A 17,414-nucleotide genomic window follows, 5' to 3' on the forward strand; every position below is an offset into this window, starting at 1 on the left:
GGAAACGCCGCAAGCATTCTTAGGGTCTATGCCGGAGGCAGGGGATCTGAGGGAGGTTTTTTATATTTAGTTATAACCTGCTTGTGTTAGTTTTAGTATTTAGGGTTTTAAGATTTAATTTTAAGGATAAGGTAATTTAACATAGTAAGGGTCAAATTGTGAAAACTGAGTTTCTAAATGTATTAATCCTGAGAGATGAGAAGAGATGGGCTCTGACTAATTACTAATTTTACTTTGACAACAATCCTCTATATATTCGATTCCACAGAACTAGATTTAGATAGAATACAAGTTCATCTATTTGTATAGGGGCGGAGCGTGTCACATTTTGTACTGAAGTTGTTACTTGCCTGTGATTTTTAATATGTCTCAGGCCCTTGAGTGTTCATAATTTTTGTGTTGTCGCAATTAAGGTATTTTTAATGTTTTTGTTGACTTCAACTTACAAAAATGGACGCCCGAAAGCTGCAAGCTGCGATTAAAGACGGACAACTCAGTGGATTTTACTGAGTTCTATTGACACGCTAAGTAGATACGTTTGCTTGATCTGGATGGATGGAGAAATGGTAGTCTCCTGTTCTTTTTATAGAATAAAAATTAGAATCGGGTCTATAAATCATTCCAAAAGGTTCAATACTGTTGGTTATTACACATACTTATCATTTCGCTTACGCCTACGTTTGACATCCTATTTCGATGGATAATACAAGACAAGCATGATTATTTCATGTGAACTGTCAGTAGGTACTGTCAGGGGCTCGATTATAGTTAATTATACGTAATTTAGAAAAAAACAGTTTTCAAAAAACTGCAATAATTGTTTAACGCACGGCCCAAGTACCAATACTGATACCCGAAGAAGCGAAAGATTCGAATATTAATATAAAGATAAGAAAAGAAGTGGAATCTTGGGCGTTGCGAGGGTTTCAAGGACGAAGGTGAAACAAAATTTGCCACCGAGTGAACACATCATTTTTTACCACACCAACACTGCACGTGTAAAATACTAACTGTAAAGCATCAAACAAAATCACCATTTAAAGGCTAATTCTACCGGCCAGCTTAGAACATAAAGTTAAAATTTATATGAATTTACTTTGCACTCATGTGAATAAAGTGCAACTTTCTGATCCGTTTTTGAACAACCAATAGAGCCTTTACCAGCTGGTGTGGTACACATATTTATTTTTCACATAATGTACGATCAGACCCACAAATACAGGGCAATAATTCTATTTCTATCTAGGTTTATTTCTAGTGTCCGATTCAAAACGAATGCATCAGAGCGCTGAAAGAGACTTTTATAGCGGAGAAAGGTATTAAGGGGAGAAGTGGTCCATTCATCGATGGAACAGACCGCGCGGGGGCGGGTAGGGGGGAGAGTTTCAGCCCAGCTACTCGCCGCGCGGCAGTTGCGCGATATCGCCTAACCCGACGAGGCAAACGTGTTCCTTGCTCAACTCTTGAAAAATATAACTACTATTGACAGTGTACAGTGTACTCTCTAATGCTTGTGAAATACTCTGTGACTATTTGTGTGTTTGGATTTATGTGGTGTTTTAGTGCGTCTGTCTTAACTGTTGTGAAGTGCGATGCTAAAAAATTAGTTGCGTAAAGGTAAAAAAGCTATAGTAGTATTAGTGTTAGCATTTAGGTAGACTTTCTATTGATTCGTTATAGTCAAAAGAACTAGGTCAAAACCAGGATATAAACCTATATTGATCCTATAAACATAACTTATTTATTTTCGGATCATCATTCCCTGGTGGCTTTATTATTGGATCATTACTATGAAGGCAATATAGCAGTAATCATTAGTACCTATTTGCGTATAGATTTAATTGCCATAGATGTTCGTGGGTGGGTGTAAGTTGCGTCCGTAACTTCTGGGTTGGAAGGAGGAATATGCGCGGGCGAACGTGGGCGCAAGGCGCGCGCACCCTGTATTGATTCCTCGATAAATTCTATATTTATTTCCTAATTCAACCGTGTTATCCTTATTTATACAGTATTTCATCAACTCTTTAAAAAAATCTTACTTTAAAACCTTGTTTTGATCAAAATCTTTCAAGTATTTTAGTTAAAGTTCACTCTTTTGACACCTTGACGTAGAGAAAAACATATCGATTTTTCACAATCCACAGCGTTGGTGTTTTAGGAAGTTTTTTGTTATTCGATACAACGAAGGTAGGAAATATTTTTTAAATAAAATTGAATTAACAAATACGAAAATACCAATTTATCAACATTTGTAGCAAATTATTAATATTGACCTAAATGTAAAATAGTTTCCTTATATATTAAATAAGAATAAGAAGATAATAGCTTAGGCATCTATGACAACAATTTACACTAGCACTGCGTCCGCTGAGCTACGGTCGTAGTGCTACGTCGTAGCCGATACAAGGATTTCCCGGTATGTAACGAAAACGGTTCGTAGAGGAAGAATGTCAACGTGTCATCCTTAGCGATGAATAGCTTAGTATTTGGAATACAACCTTAACCATTAAGACACCATTCATTTCAAAGAGCTTTGGATTCTTCGTGAAAAAAATTCATATAGGTATAAAGTCATATTTGTGCAGTAAATTTACTAAGTATCAACTTAGTTCATCAGTAGAACATAGCTGAAAAACACAATCTTTACATTTAAATAGGTAACTTTGCTAAATACGATTACAACACAGTTATCCCTATTCTTGCCTCTATGATGTATAATTCATATATACATTTACGGCATTCTGCCCCTCATTAGTTTCACGCACTAATAGCCAAGCAAGGGCGCACTGGTCATTGGTATGTTATGGGCAGGTGAAATCAGAATAAATACCTATGCCTACGCTTTCTACACATAATAATTGTCACGTTTAAATGCGTCTGTACCATTAACCAACCAACTAAAATGCAACATTAATAAACAGGAAGTGACGGTATTAAGCCTTGGAAAAATTAAAACCCCATATTGCAACCAATAATTGAATTTCCTGGCCACGCTAGGAATAGATCGTTGGAAAATTTATTTTAAACATTTGAACTATGTTTAAGCTTTTGAGCGTGAATGTCAGAATAGGTACTCTAATTTCATAGCACTACGCAATTTGTTTAAGAAACCTATGCATAAAAGGTTGTTTTTTTCATGCCACTGCTCTACAATTGAATAGCGCTATACCTATCAAAAGAAAATCCACGATTAACGTAGTGCTGATTTAGTCGGTACGATATCGTGTATCTGAGTTTCAAATCGATGCGGCATTTGATCGGTAAGCTGTATAGATGCAATCTCATTAGTCTGCAATGTATCTTAAATCCTGGCCTAGGAACGAACTTTTGCAAACAGGAACCAACCCAATCAAAAATTTTCAAAATCGATTTTTATTATTTTGCAAATGAAGTAAACAAATCAATAAAGATTTTCTTTGTAGATTGGTTCCCGATTGCACAAATACGTCCATGCCATAAACTTTAGTATATCTATAGCTGACAGTTCCATTTTCAAAATCATTTGGGTCTGAGCCACCCCATACTAGGGCAGTATACTCGCCACGGCTTATCTAATACGAAGTAATGTAAATCTGCCGCGTATACGTACTCGTGTAACTGCGTAGAATGCGCGGAGCCGTGCCTTGTGAATGAAAAGGATATCAACAAGTAGCCAAGACTTGCGGCGCGCGCATCTGCGATGCAGGGTGGCTTCTTGAAAACAGAGACGCGGAGCGCCCGCCATTTTTATTACATCGGGAAATGATGAGTTGATGACGTTGAAGCGCTTTGGGGAGATTGAAAGTTGTATGAATGATTTAAACCACGTTTTATAATCTCAGTTCTTATATAAATACCTACGTCAGAATAGACAACAGTTTTCTCGACTTATTACGATTACATGTTTTTGTCAAAAATATTTTTCGTAGAAGATTTTATTACTGACCGTACTTTTCAATATACTTACTTCGTTTGCATTGTCTTACTCGTATCATAGTTTCCATGACTACCTTCTATCTCTATCATCAGATCAGTTGTCAGAAATAACTCAATGGAAATCGGGAAGTATTTTAAAAACTTCCAAGATTTCGCCCACATACTAACAGGTCAAGTTAAATAGAAACTTCTACCTAAAATTAAGCTATTTTATAAATATTTCGCGTTAAGTTTAATTTCTAAATTTTTATGCATGCATACCGGGTGCGCTGGTGCATATTTAACGATGTTGATAATCGGAAGTGATTACAATTTCGAAAATATTTCGGTTAATAATTTAGTCAATAACCACAAAATTAACATTTTGATATAACCCCCGACCGCGACATAGTGGACCGATTTTCATGAAACATGGCTAAGAACACTCCCGATGAACTTAGCTTTCAAACAAAAAAACTAAATCTAAATCGGTTCATCCGTTAGGGAGCTACGATGCCACATATAGACACACACACACACAGACAGTCAGACAGATAGACAAACAGACCTATAGACAGACAGACAGACAGACACGTCAAACTTATAACACCCCGTCGTTTTTGCGTCGGGGGTTAAAAAGGATTTCTTGTATCCTCTGTAGTTTTGGTTCTTCCCACACTCACTCACATCTGTTAACCCAAAACCAAATGTGGATGCCTAATTCAAGTGTGACTCACTGATGGACGGACGGTACTGGTAAACAAACTGAATTGGAATCATTTATGTTTTTCCCAAGCTTTGTTATACCCGAAGACACCAAACACCGCTATACATTTGTTGTTTAAGGTGCAGGAGGTTCTCAGTGCTGTGATTTTTTTAACCCCCGACGCAAAAACGACGGGGTGTTATACGTTTGACGTGTCTGTCTGTCTGTCTGTGGCATCGTAGGTCCCGAACGAATGAACCGATTTAGATTCAGTTTTTTTTGTTTGAAAGCTGAGTTAGTCGAGAGTGTTCTTACCATGTTTCATGAAAATCGGTCCACTATGTCGTGGTCGGGGGTTTTTTCAAAATTTTAATTTTTTGGACTACTTAGGTACAATACGAAAGTCACAATATTTAACTGAGAATACATTTTGTCGAGCTTGAGTTGAGCTTTACAGTTGAGAGTTGAGATGTGAAAAAACCCAATCAGAATTCTGGGACATTCGATTAGGTCCAAAACGCGTTTTAAAAGTTTGTTAAAAATATGAACGAAAGCTATTTATTACTTAGGTACTCAAAAGGCCAGTTGCATCAACCACATTTGACAGACACATCATCGTCACGCAGCAGGTGTCTATATTTTACTTTTTTTATATTTATTTATTCATACAACATACAAGCTTACAGTATTAAAACCAAGACGCTTACATGCTACATAATTTACAATTTACTTACACAAAAACAAATACATATTTAAACATTACACACTGAAATTTAAAAACATATATAACCCAGACAAAAATGACCCTGGGGAGTCAAAAAATACGTCAACCTGAGGCTGTTCGACTGAAAGTTGATTTAGGAGTGAGAGTGCCCGATTGGTGGGAGCATTACCAGCTTGCCGCGTGCGCACCCCGCCTGCGGCAAACAGTCTTCTTCTGCGTCGTGGCGGCAGAGCGCCACCCTCACTGGCACCAGGTACACACGTTCTCGGCGCCTGAGCTAGCAGTCCTATCCGCTCAAGCACCTTACTGTTATTAATTCTATTACGCAACAGGTTATAGTAATGCATTACTAATAACATTTTCCGCCGTAGTTCTAGAGTATCTAGTCCTACCATTCCTCTATGGAACTTCCCATACAATAAAAATTAACGAACGCTTTAACGGTGACAGACGGTTTGATGCTACCGGTCCTAACTCTAAAAATAGGTAAAAACATATTTGATTGAACGTACTTTTAAATCTATTTGTTTAAACATTAAAAAAATTAAAACAAAAACATTATAATCTGCTGTCCCGTGTTCCGGGCACGCACCTGCATCTGCTAACTAGGGTTTCTGCTCGAGAGTCTCGAACTCGAGACTTCTCGAGAATTTCGGCTTCATTCGAGACGAGAAAAAAATGACAGGTACTCGAGACGTCTCGAGTCCCGAATGTAAAGTACGACCTGAAGTGAAATGCAACTTTTTACCTTCTGCCCGGTCTCATCGCGAGGCGGTGGGGACGGTGTCGAGCGGCGGCCATAAATTATAACGAGATAAAGCGATCTAACCTCTCATTCCAACGTAAGCTGGCAGCGACTTTGGCTAGTTTTGACAGCCTCGTGTTATTTAAAAGCAATTCGTCATTACCAAAAAGTCAGCGCGTTTATGTATCTTGGGTCATTGATAACCTGCGAAGAGTGCTATGGCTAACTTCGACAAGATTTGGAAGAACAGAGGAATCCGACGTCAAAATAAAGTGTGATTATTTCGATCTCTTGTCTTCTCGATAATCTCGATATTTATGTATGGTGCCGAAACTTGGACCCTGAAAAGTTTTGATGTGGCTAAGATTGACGCTATTGAGATGTGGTGCTGGCGAAGACTGCTACGCGTATAACTTGAAAAGCTAGAAGAACTAACAAACATCTCTATTTTGCAAGAACTGAATATCACCACACGGCTCTCCAAAATATGCCAAGAGCGACCCTCAGATTTTTCGGAAACATTATGAGAGCACCAATTAATGGTAAACATTCTTGGGGTGGGGTTCGTAAGAGATGGTCTGACTGTGTGAAGAAATCGTGTGGCGACAGCGTATACTGTGCAGTCCACATGGCTTTTGACCGCGTTCAATGGAGACACGCTACTTGTGGTCACGATCCTCGGCAATGAGGAAACGAGGAAGAGGAAGAAGTTATTTTAAACGTTTAATTTCAATGACATTATGATTTAATACATGACATTTTAATTTACTTAACCCGTGCACAGGCGGGGAAGTTAAAGGATTAGGTATTATTTTCAAGACTATAATTGTAGTTTTCTTGTTAAAATTTGATTTATGTTTATTTCAAAGAAAATTTTTAGTGCTCTTACGCATTTTTTATAATAGTGTGGTGCAATAAAAACTACTAATCATGTTGTTGTTTATTATTTTATCATAATTTTAACATTTATAAAAAAAGACTCGAGACTCGAGAAGACTCGAGACTTTGGGCTCGAGATTTCTCGAAACTCGAGACTTCTAATAGGTCGAGAAATCAGAAACCCTACTGCTAACGCTTATGCTCGGTAAGAGAAGAGTAAGAATTTTCTGGGCCTTACAGATCGTATCATTCATGAAGACGCGCACCTTCATTATGTAAAGCCTGACCAGAAATATTAGACAACGCGCCATGTTGCGGAATTTCATTACAACTATTTTCTTCACTTATACTCAACTGTCACCCCATACATCAGAATAACAGCGCCCTCCTGACAATAATCATATATTTAACGTTGAAAGTTAGATTTGACATTTTGTTTGGGTTTATTTTAAACTAAAGTATTGCCTGACAGTCTCAGTGGTTTTCGTGGCCGTAGCGAAAAAGGAGTCACTAGTTATTTTTTTCAGATCAAAGTGAAAGGAGAGATGGTCAGGGTGCGGAGGCGCGTCGGCGCTCGAGTGACCTAGGCGATGCGCCGACCCCACCATTGACAACACCATGCCAGCGCCGCTAGCCGCTTACATTACATTGCTCACCGTCGTATGGCTTTGTGGTGAGTCTATTTCAAGTTTTTTCTAATCTTAAATACCCACACATACATTCTAGATTTAGGTCTTAAGCTACGTGTAAAACACAACATGTATAACATCACGTATGTACACATTTATTTAAAATGTCTCTACTATACATATGTCTACTATACATATGACTACATATGTATAAGATGCTTTAAAATTAAATCTTCCGTGGGAGGCTTCTGCACATCCCACACGTTCTTAAAAGAGTCATAATATCTAAGTTTATCTGGTTCTGGTTACCCATGTAATAAATTCTGAATTTAATTGTCTGTGGAACAAGCACAAGATTGTGTTAGATTTGATAAGGTTCAATTTCAATTTCATATTTTAATTCAATTTTAATGGTTTAATTGCAGAAAAAAGGTTAGTATAGGTCTTAAAATTAGGTTAATAATTGTTCCACCTTTATCCGCTATCTCAAGACAGCATGCAAATGAAGAACTAGATATGTAGGTTCTTAATGCTGTAAGTATTGCTGAGTAGGGTTTTTTTACATGCCACGTAGAACGTAGTGATTATACTTGGTATTCCATGCCTAAATGGTCCTTTAGCTTCATTAGCAATAGGAGCGAATTACTGTTGAGATTTCAGGTGAAAAACTGTCTACTACATTCGATTCATAAGGCTGGCCTTTAGCTTATGTGATAAGTCGACTGTCTTTTCATCGCTATACAACAACAATAACTATCGGGACCCGATGACTAAACAAAAAAACATGATCATTGACTTGCCACCGCGACACAACCAGCTGAGTTATATCACAGTTCACATCACAGTTATACCTTTGTGATAGCACTAAACCTAAGCATCTATCATGTGACGAACTAACCGCCGGGAGGCGATGATTGACGATATTTGCCAATTACGAATCACATGTGATCACATGTCTAGGACACTAGACTGTGCACGCGTAGCATTATTGCGGGCTTCCGTTGAATATGTTATTACCTAGTTGATGATAGGGTATGATCAATTCAAGCTATTTTATAAACATACATTTTTTCGTCCGTTAGATGGGTCACAGTTGATGGACTGAAGAATGTTCATTGTGCCAATTCATGTGCCTAATTAAATTTCTACAACTGTACTGACCCCATAGCCGAATGGCATTTCTGCGAAACGAAATGCCATCGAAACGCCGCAGAAATGTAGTCTGGCTCTGTCGCGCCAATACGCAAGAGCGATAGAGATAGATAGCTACGAAAGAGATATTTTCGTGAGCGTTTGTGCATTCGGCTACGCACACTGTGTACAGTCACCGGCATAAGTAAGTGATGATTTCTGTACCTTGTCGCTTTTAATCGTTTGACCATTTCGTATGACATTTCAAACAAGACGTTAATGTGACAAGGTATAGAAATCATCATCACCGGTGACTGCAGTGCAAAAATCACTAGTTACTGGAAGTGCGAAAAGAGAAGAGTCATGAAATGTATGATATTCAAAACATTCTACAAATATTTTTGTTCTGCACAAACTGCTAGTGTGTCGTGCACATTCGAGTTAATTTACATCTACAGTCTACACATTTTTGCGAACAAAATTATTAAAAGATGAATCTACTAATGAACATAAGAGCAAAACGAACTTGGCTGTACCTAGATAAGATATACAAATACAAATGTCATAGACGTAGCTCCCACGGAATAAGAATATTGCATTATTCTGATAATCATATTTGTTCACCAGTAATCGCGGATGAGATCCCATCAGCGGTCCCGCGGTCCAACAGCACGTCGGTGCCAGCGGACCCGCGCTCGCCTGTGGGCCGCGTGCCGCCGTACCAGCCGCCGGCCGGCCCCGGGCCCGTGCCCGGCTACCGGCCTCACAACCCGTACACGAGAGTGGAGCCATGGCACCGTGAGTATCCACTTACATTATGTTTACCAAGTGCGGATGAGATCACGTCGGTGGTCGTTTTGTCCCACTGAGACATGGCACAGTGCAGTGCACAGACCGAAGTCCCCGTGTGGTGTCGGGTAAGAATTTCACCACCTCTTTCATCCGTTGAAATAAATACATTTCAAGAAGGTTTTTAAATTTCTCGAGCTCTGGAAAAGAGTCAGTGTTTCTACTAATTACGAATTGTACCCACACAACATACTTACATTGTCAACAATCTCCATTCTTTTTACCCAGGTATTTCTAAAATAACGATAACTGTAACTGTATATAAGTATAATTAATTAAGAAATACTTTACATTTAATGTCACAGTTTCGTTTTCTTTCAACCCCTTATTTGCCAAGAGTGGCACTGAAGCTTTAGTAGTTTCATGTGTTCTGCCTACCCCTTTATGGGATACAGGCGTGATTTTATGTATGTATGTTTACATTTAATATTGGTAATTACGACAAGATCCCTGCGTAACTTTATTATGTAACCATTCACCTCCATAAATATATTTAAAGAGAAATAACTACCTGTACCTAGAGGCTAGAGTAACTATTGTAATCCAACGAATTTTAATCTATTATTTTTGCATGCAGAACGACCATCGATATTCGATAGAAACGCGGACATCATAGCGGAAGACATCGATCACGAAGAAGACGATGGTGGCTGCAATGTTCCGTGTCCGAAGGAGAACTTCTCCTGTCAGGTACGTGCTATGAACTTCCTTAGTAGTTTTCGAGTTAATGGGTGATAAAGTTTGCAATAATGAAAATGATACGAACCCCGAATTGTTTTACAATGACGGAATAGTGTGTGGAGTCCCTCCGCGCGGAAGAAGTGAAACTTCGTAATGTGGAAATGAAAATAGGAAGGGGTGTTTCCGTGTTTCAAAATTCGAGTTAGCAACATTGAGCGTCAAACGTTTAACGCTGTCAGTGAGCGTTAAACGTTTAACGCTGTCAGTTGGAAGTCGCATTAGAAGTCTCACTTCAATAAAGTTTTAAAATTTCCTTTTTCTAATACTGTAATCCTGTCTCCAGCTACGCGAGAGAGCCTTAATAAAATAATAACATTACTATGGGATCGCCAGATCTCATGCACCTGCATCTCCATGGAGAAGCGTTGCGATGGCGTCGCAGACTGCGCCGAGGCGGAGGACGAGGCCGGCTGCACGCGCTCTTGCGACGAGCACGAGAATAGGACCCTGTGCCATACCACCAACGTCTGCATAGCCGTCGACTGGCTCTGCGATGGAGATAACGACTGCGGGGACTTCTCTGATGAGACGCACTGTGGTAAGCGCACACTGTTACAGTCAGATATGTTTATGTCAACTGGATGAGACTAGCCCAGGACCGGGAGAAGTGGCGTACTAGAAGAGAGGCCTATGCTCAGCAGTGGGCTATAAAGGGCTGCGATGGGGATAACGACTGTGGAGACTTCTCTGATGAGACGCACTGTGGTAAGCGCACGTTCTCTTGCGACGAACACTAGAATAGGACCTTGTTCCATACCACCAACATCTGCATAGCCGTCGACGGGCTCTGCAATGGGGATAACGATTGCGGGGACTTCTCTGATGAGACGCACTGTGGTAAGCACACACTGCTACAGCCAGATATGTTTATCGGACCGTTCCTTCGACGAGCACGAGAATAGGACCCCGTGTCACACCACCAACGTCTGCATAGCCGTCGACTGGCTCTGCGATGGAGATAACGACTGCGGGGACTTCTCTGATGAGACACACTGTGGTAAGCACACACTGTTACAGTCAGATATGTTTATGTCACAACTGGATGAGACTAGCCCAGGACCGGGAGGAGTGGCGTACTAGAAGAGAGACCTATGCTCAGCACGGGCGATAAAGGGCTGATATGATGATGATGATGATGTTTATCGGACCGTTCCTTCGACGAGCACGAGAATAGGACCCTGTGCCAAACCACCAACGTATGCATAGCCGTCGACTGGCTCTGCGATGGAGATGACGACTACAGAGACTTCTCTGATGAGACACATTGTGGTAAGCGTACACATCGAAGAACCAAATTGGCCAGAATCTCTGAACAAGCTTACATTTTCAACCTATTTTATACGTTGTTTCGAAATCTGAGCGCTCCAACGAGGCGAGCTGCACCCGGGTGACCACCACAACCAATCTGAGTACCAAACCTGCTAGCGTAATTTACGTTCTCGCACATGAGACCATACTTGAAGTTCCGCTAAGTAAATGTATGGAGAGTTCAGAGAACGTCACCCAAAGTGAAATAACAATTTTTTTTTAACTTACTCGTCTGTGACGCGAAATAGTCCTCTTACAGACTCATTAGTATATGCCTAGTACAGTCAGCCAAAAAAGAGGTTTACCACTTTTCGACCTGTATGTGTGTTTCAAATAGTCGAAAAGTGGTAAACCACATTCTTGGCTGACCGTACCTACACGTTCGTAATATGTATCCAAAGAAAATGGATAAAGGAATTAACAATAAGTGTATTACAGGTGGCACAACCAACTGCACGGCCGACCAATTCACGTGCGCCAACGGCCTCTGCATCCACAAAGACTGGCTGTGCGACGGAGACGACGATTGTCGTGACAACTCGGACGAGACCAACTGCACCAAAGACAAGTGAGTATAATCTACACCGTGTTTTTTTGTTTTCCGTTAAATTTGACACGCAGTTAGGTTCATCATCAGGAACCACCCTGTACCACTTATTGTTAAATTTGAAATTTTATTTTTTTCGTTTCCATACATAATAAATGGCTTAATTAGTGTGAGAGGACCTTAATCATAACATAAAGTCATTGTCAAGTGTTTGACGGCACATGTCAAAACAAATAACATTAGGAAGTGGTAAGGGATGCCACACACGTGTTCAGTAATTATTATTATTTTTAACAATTCGATAACCGTAAGAGTTAAGAGGCTAGTTTCTTAGAGGAATTGATTGTATTTGAACTAAAGAATCTTCCCTTAAAGTTAACGGAATTCAATAAAAACAGGGTGTATAGGATATAAACATAACTACAGAAGTAGAATATCATCATCATCATTCCACAAGCGAGTTAACTAAACGGCTCGACGATGCGTAGGTAAGTACCTTGCCTTGACAATGTCGAATACGCAATGAAGCACAAAGAGGTATAAGATAACTATAACATTTTGTTTCAGCTGATCAAAACTTTTTGAGACCAATTTTTATTATTTTAATGTTGGAAAATTGTGTAGATAGGTATCTATTATCAAAGCTGCTTATATCCCACGGTATAGATAAAGTAGCAGGCTAGCTGACAGTGATAGAGTGTAGACCGTTTCTTAAAGATATTTAATCAAGTCCAACACTTTTGTCTGTATTTATGAATTTTATTTTTCCTTCCATAGCGATATTTACTATTCCATCACAATGTGCAATGTAACCGTCTGCTAGTATGTCATTTCGGTAAAAACAGGCCATGTAAATATGGTGTTGGTTATTTGGCTATAGATTTTAAAATTCAATAGGTTTTGGCTCTATGCAAACGTCAGTAGCCGGGTTCACACAAAGCGAGGCACGTCGGTACGTCCTTTTCGCATTTTTAATAAGTGCGAAAGGGACGCACAGAAGGTGCGTGCTTGCATCGTAATAATGTGGTACAAGTAATAGTGCAGTAATGACTGTGCTTAAGACGATACAGGAGGGGTCAATCCTCCATACAAACGCTCTCGACTATTTCCTCCCTGGTTTTTGAAGATAGAGCACTGTTTTTTTCAATACAGATTATTATTATTTTTATCTGTGTCGGACCGTTTTGATTTTTTTGATATTCTTATTTGTAAAGACGCTAGAGCCCATCAAACATTTCCAAAACGGCCTTATTGATTATGGCGCAAAATAAGGTGTGGTTTACAAAATTGATAACAATTAGTCAAAAAAACTAAACGGTCCGACATAGATAAGTTCATTGTTATTCAGATTCTTAAATTTCGTTACGATTGATTAAGTTTTGAAGGAGGAAACAGTCGAGAGCGGAACCTCGATTTAAAGATTTTTTCGCAATATCTTTTAACTGAGTTGTTCTGAATGGACAATTTTTTTTTCGATAAATCTAGTTAATAACACTAGCACATTTATCTAAAATTCCCAAATTGAAAGGGGCTCCTTTCCAATGTTCTTGTGTTATGTAATTAAAAAGCATTGTGTTGAACAATAAATATTAAATTCGATAAATCTGCACAGTTAATAACAAGGGGCGCAAACGTATTTAACATTAAACAATAGGCTATAGAAATACATTTTGTTTTTATCTAAAAATTCCCAAATATTTGTTAAAATAATTTGATTTGTTCCCATAGTTGCGTATAGATGGCAGCACCAGCTCCTTTCCTTAGAGTTGGTCAAAGACGCCTAGTTTAGCATTTTCGCTCCTGTAGCGTCTTAACAATACGTTTTGTTTTCTGTGATGGCATTGTATTGTTTGGCACCCTAAAATAAAGAATTAAAACAAAAAAATTCAAAGACGCTGGTTCGAATCCGGCCTTCACCACTGGTCGTGCTCGTAGAAGGAATACAAAAACACTGTTTGTATGTGTGAGTGGTACATTTTTTCTTTAATATATGACATCTTATTTCGATTTTTATCCATACTAATATTATAAAAGGCAATACATTTTGTTTTAAAGTGTGTGTGTACTAATATTATAAAAGGGAAAGTGTGTGTGTCTGTTTGTTTGTCCGTCTTTCACGGCAAAACGGAGCGACGAATTGTCGTGATTTTTTAAGTGCAGATGAAGGGATGGAGACATAGGCTACTACTTTCTGTCATTCTAACGCGAGCGAAGCCGCGGGCAAAAGCTAGTATTCCATAAGTACGTAAATAAAAAATACTAATGTACCTAACTACTTAGTTGTAAACGTTGACGTCGAATTAAATAACGTTTACAGATGATTTTAAAGGCTACAAGAGATGTCATTCAATGCCCATACCTATCTTTAGGACGTAGTTTAAGGACATGTTCGAGTGCTAAGCTAACGTAATTTAAGTTATATGATTGACTGGACAGTATTACATCGTGAATATTTCATATAAAACTAGGTATCTACGTAATTTGACACTACAAACTTTGCAGTTCATCAAATCAATTAATCAAAAGGTTATGTAATTGGCTATTAAATATCAATATAATTGTTGATCTTTATTTATATTTTAGTTTGTTGTGTCCATAGCTCGTACCTAGAGTAGGTAGAGTGCAAAAGGCGGAGTAGGTTCTGTAGATCAATACTGGCGCGGCGAGCGAGGCGCTGCGCCGTTGCCATGGCGACACACCTACGCTCGCAGCCTCCGGCCCGTGAAGGAGACTGGCCCGATATATTCGAGATCCGTGGGCGGATTCATTATAGAACGAAATCGTTCATGTGATTAACGTTCTGAGACCTACGTCTGGTTCAATGTATAGTTAATAGCTACTTAAACTGCGCTCTAAAATTAAGCAAAAAGGGTACCTACGCGTCACACTAAAGGCGCACTAGAAAGGGAACAGCTACACCAGTGGTGGGCAAACTTTTTCCATTGGGGGACAAAATTTGAAGGACTTTTAAAGGAGAGCCATTTTTACACCAAATATGTATTGTTACTAGTTACAGTGGTCGGATAACATCCTTTCGCGGGCCAAATTTGGCCCGCTTGCCGTTCTTTGCCCAACACTGAGCTACACTTTTTTAACATTCATTAAAATTACTACTTCAGAATACAGTCGATGTGGCCGAGATCGGTTGGAGGTGTGGTCGGTCGGAGGACCATAGATGTCATATATACCATAGATCAAGCAAATGTATCTACTTAGCGTGTCAAATGAACTCAGTGAAATCCACTGAGTTGTCCGTCTTTGATCGCAGCTTGCAGCTTTCGGGCGTATATTTTTGTAAGTTGAAGTCAATATAAACATTAAAAATGCCTCGTTACGTGATATTTAATTGATACAACACAAAAATTATGAACACTCAAGGGCCTGAGACATATTTAAAATCACAGGCAAGTAAGAACTTCAGTACAAAATCTGACACGCTCGGCCGCCATACAAATAGATGAACTTGTTTCTTCTACGTAAATCTAATTCTGAGGTTAGGACATAATCAATAACACAATTCTAGCGACTTGGGTTTTCCGTCCTCATGCGAAAATGACACCTCCATGCACGCTGCAAAAGTTCATTTTGATTTGACTTTCCAAGTTACCTAATAGAAAATCATATTTTCAGTACAGTTGGTGCTTTTTTTACGCACTACTGCGAGAAGTGGTTCATTATATGCCATATCTTCGGAGGGCCATCTGTACTGAAAAACGTCGTACGATACAAGTGCGTAAAAAAGGAAGTTCGAAACGAGTGGCGATAAATTAAAACACGACCGAATCGACACGAGTTTTAATGTACTATTTTAGATGTACAAATGTACAATAAAACATTTTTTTTGCTTTGATTTAAAGATTTTTCCCCTCACTAGCTCGGAAACACGTGTTTTGTCCTTTAATACCAGCGGGTAAAAACGCATTTTATCCACTAGTGGGTAAAGTAATTTGACCTTGAATAAAGTCAAATTAACTGCGTTAAAATTGATAAAGTAGGTGAATCTAGTAATTTAAAGATGATTTACCACCTGTGGAACTACTGGAAGCAGTGATAAACGCATTTTTTTGCGTTGTAGTTTCCTCGCTATAGTGAGGGGAAAAGTTTTGTGTTACACTCGGGTGCAAATGTATTTTACTTCTCGTGTGTTAAAAAACTCGCAAGTTTAGGATTCTATTCTCGAACCACTCGCTTCGCTCGTGGTTCAACTATAGAATCCTTTCACTTGCTCGTTTTTCAATTCCACACTCGGCGTTAAAATACAACTTTGCCCCCTTGTATAACAAATAATTATTTTTTTCATTCTGCAATTCCCTAGATCACACAGTCGATTAATATCATAATATTTCTAGGCCTCTATTTTTAGAATAAATAAATCATGCGCGGTAGTGTAGGGGATTGGTGAGGATATTACATAATAGTGCCAGATTAACATTTTTGTACAGCGTTTGCAATGAACCCAGGATTATCTACTGTAGTAAGCATATAGTAGTTATCGTCGGGTTATCAAATTGGCATAGTTGCATTGCATGTCCTGTTGCTTATTATTAAAGTTTTATTTACTAATTAATTTAATTTACTAAAATTAAGCTATATTACTTGATTGTCATCAGTCACCTTAAACGAGTCGTGTAGGTGAGGATATTTTTATACTATATGTACTTCGGTGCCAGATGCTTGTTATCTGTAGGTACTCCGTTGAGCTCAAAAAAACAAATGTAACTAAGTGCACGCAAGGGAAGACTACATACCTACTGACTTTTTTTATTGCAATTCAGATGCAGAGAGAATCAATTCACATGTGCCACCGGTGAGTGCATCCCATCGCACTGGCGTTGCGACAAGGAAGCTGATTGCCCTGAGAACTCCGACGAGGTTGACTGTCGTGAGTATGCTATTATATAATTTAGTAACTGAACTATTTTTATGTGCGAGGTACATTTTTACAAATACCTAAAGACATTTATATTCATACCCTGTGTGTGTAAATAAAAGTAGTAAAATTGAGCATTTTAGGTCCCAAGCGGGCGGATCGAGTTTGATGCGATTTTTTTGATAAAAGAGAGATTTCTCGCAGTCTGAAAAGTAACAATTTTGCGCGAAATTATGCAAGACATTTTTGATTTACAATGTTTTTTTTTATGATAAGTATTAATCGGTTTTAAAAATGTTCATTTACTTAATAGTTACCTAAACTAATAAGGTACCAGCAATGAGCTAGTAGCTTTTAGTGCTGTTTTTGTGTTGCCCAAGTAAGCATATTA

The 17,414-nt window shown here is 38.9% G+C and overlaps 1 protein-coding gene across 1 annotated transcript in view; it reads left to right on the plus strand.

The window, feature by feature from the left end:
• Positions 1-1,441: 1,441 nt before the first annotated feature.
• LOC125228480 (low-density lipoprotein receptor-related protein 4) overlaps positions 1,442-17,414 on the plus strand; it is a 36,592-nt gene continuing 20,619 nt past the window's right edge. The window contains exons 1-7 of the mRNA XM_048133041.1: positions 1,442-1,617; positions 7,476-7,621; positions 9,336-9,506; positions 10,135-10,247; positions 10,632-10,836; positions 12,045-12,174; positions 16,929-17,035. Of these exons, the coding sequence (XP_047988998.1) occupies positions 7,567-7,621; positions 9,336-9,506; positions 10,135-10,247; positions 10,632-10,836; positions 12,045-12,174; positions 16,929-17,035 (781 nt within the window). The 5' untranslated portion in view covers positions 1,442-1,617; positions 7,476-7,566. The remainder of the gene's footprint in view (positions 1,618-7,475; positions 7,622-9,335; positions 9,507-10,134; positions 10,248-10,631; positions 10,837-12,044; positions 12,175-16,928; positions 17,036-17,414) is intronic.

Source organism: Leguminivora glycinivorella, chromosome 8, assembly GCF_023078275.1.
Source record: "Leguminivora glycinivorella isolate SPB_JAAS2020 chromosome 8, LegGlyc_1.1, whole genome shotgun sequence".
Classification (NCBI taxonomy): Eukaryota; Metazoa; Arthropoda; class Insecta; order Lepidoptera; family Tortricidae; genus Leguminivora; species Leguminivora glycinivorella.